The sequence below is a fragment of the Buceros rhinoceros genome, unplaced genomic scaffold (genome assembly GCF_000710305.1).
Source record: "Buceros rhinoceros silvestris isolate BGI_N320 unplaced genomic scaffold, ASM71030v1 C12212844, whole genome shotgun sequence".
NCBI classification, from domain to species: Eukaryota; Metazoa; Chordata; class Aves; order Bucerotiformes; family Bucerotidae; genus Buceros; species Buceros rhinoceros.
The window spans coordinates 1-395 of record NW_010444674.1 but is presented as its reverse complement, the minus strand read 5'-3'; the positions used below and the strand labels follow the sequence as shown (position 1 = coordinate 395).

The following is a 395-nucleotide window of genomic DNA, read 5'->3' as shown; positions in this document are numbered from 1 at the left end:
ACATTTGGTCACCTCCTTGCAGCAGGGCTCCACACACGTGGTGGTGCACTTGGACACCTCACAAGAGCAGGGGTTCACGCATGTGGTTGTACGCTGGGTCACTCCGCCACAACAAGGTTCTACACATCTGGTGGTGCGCTGGATCACTCCGCCACAACAGGGTTCTACACATCTGGTGGTGCGCTGGGTCACTCCGCCACAGCAAGGATCCACACATCTGGTGGGGCACTGGAACACTCGCCCACAGCAGGCGCATCTTGTTACACGTCCACAGCACGGATCCACACACTGGGTAGCACACTTGGTCACTCCTCCACAGCAGGGATCCACGCACCTGGTCACCTCTCTACAGCAGGGATCTACACACCTCGTGGTGCACTTGGTCACTCTGCCAC

General features: G+C 58.5%; 1 protein-coding gene across 1 annotated transcript; it reads right to left on the bottom strand.

Moving 5' to 3' along the window:
* Window positions 1-123: 123 nt before the first annotated feature.
* LOC104500664 (male-specific sperm protein Mst84Dd-like) lies at window positions 124-390 on the bottom strand (the record flags this gene model as incomplete). Its single annotated transcript, XM_010144344.1, has 1 exon — window positions 124-390. A coding segment is annotated over one exon (267 nt), but the record flags the coding sequence as incomplete, so codon positions are not given.
* Window positions 391-395: the final 5 nt, after the last annotated feature.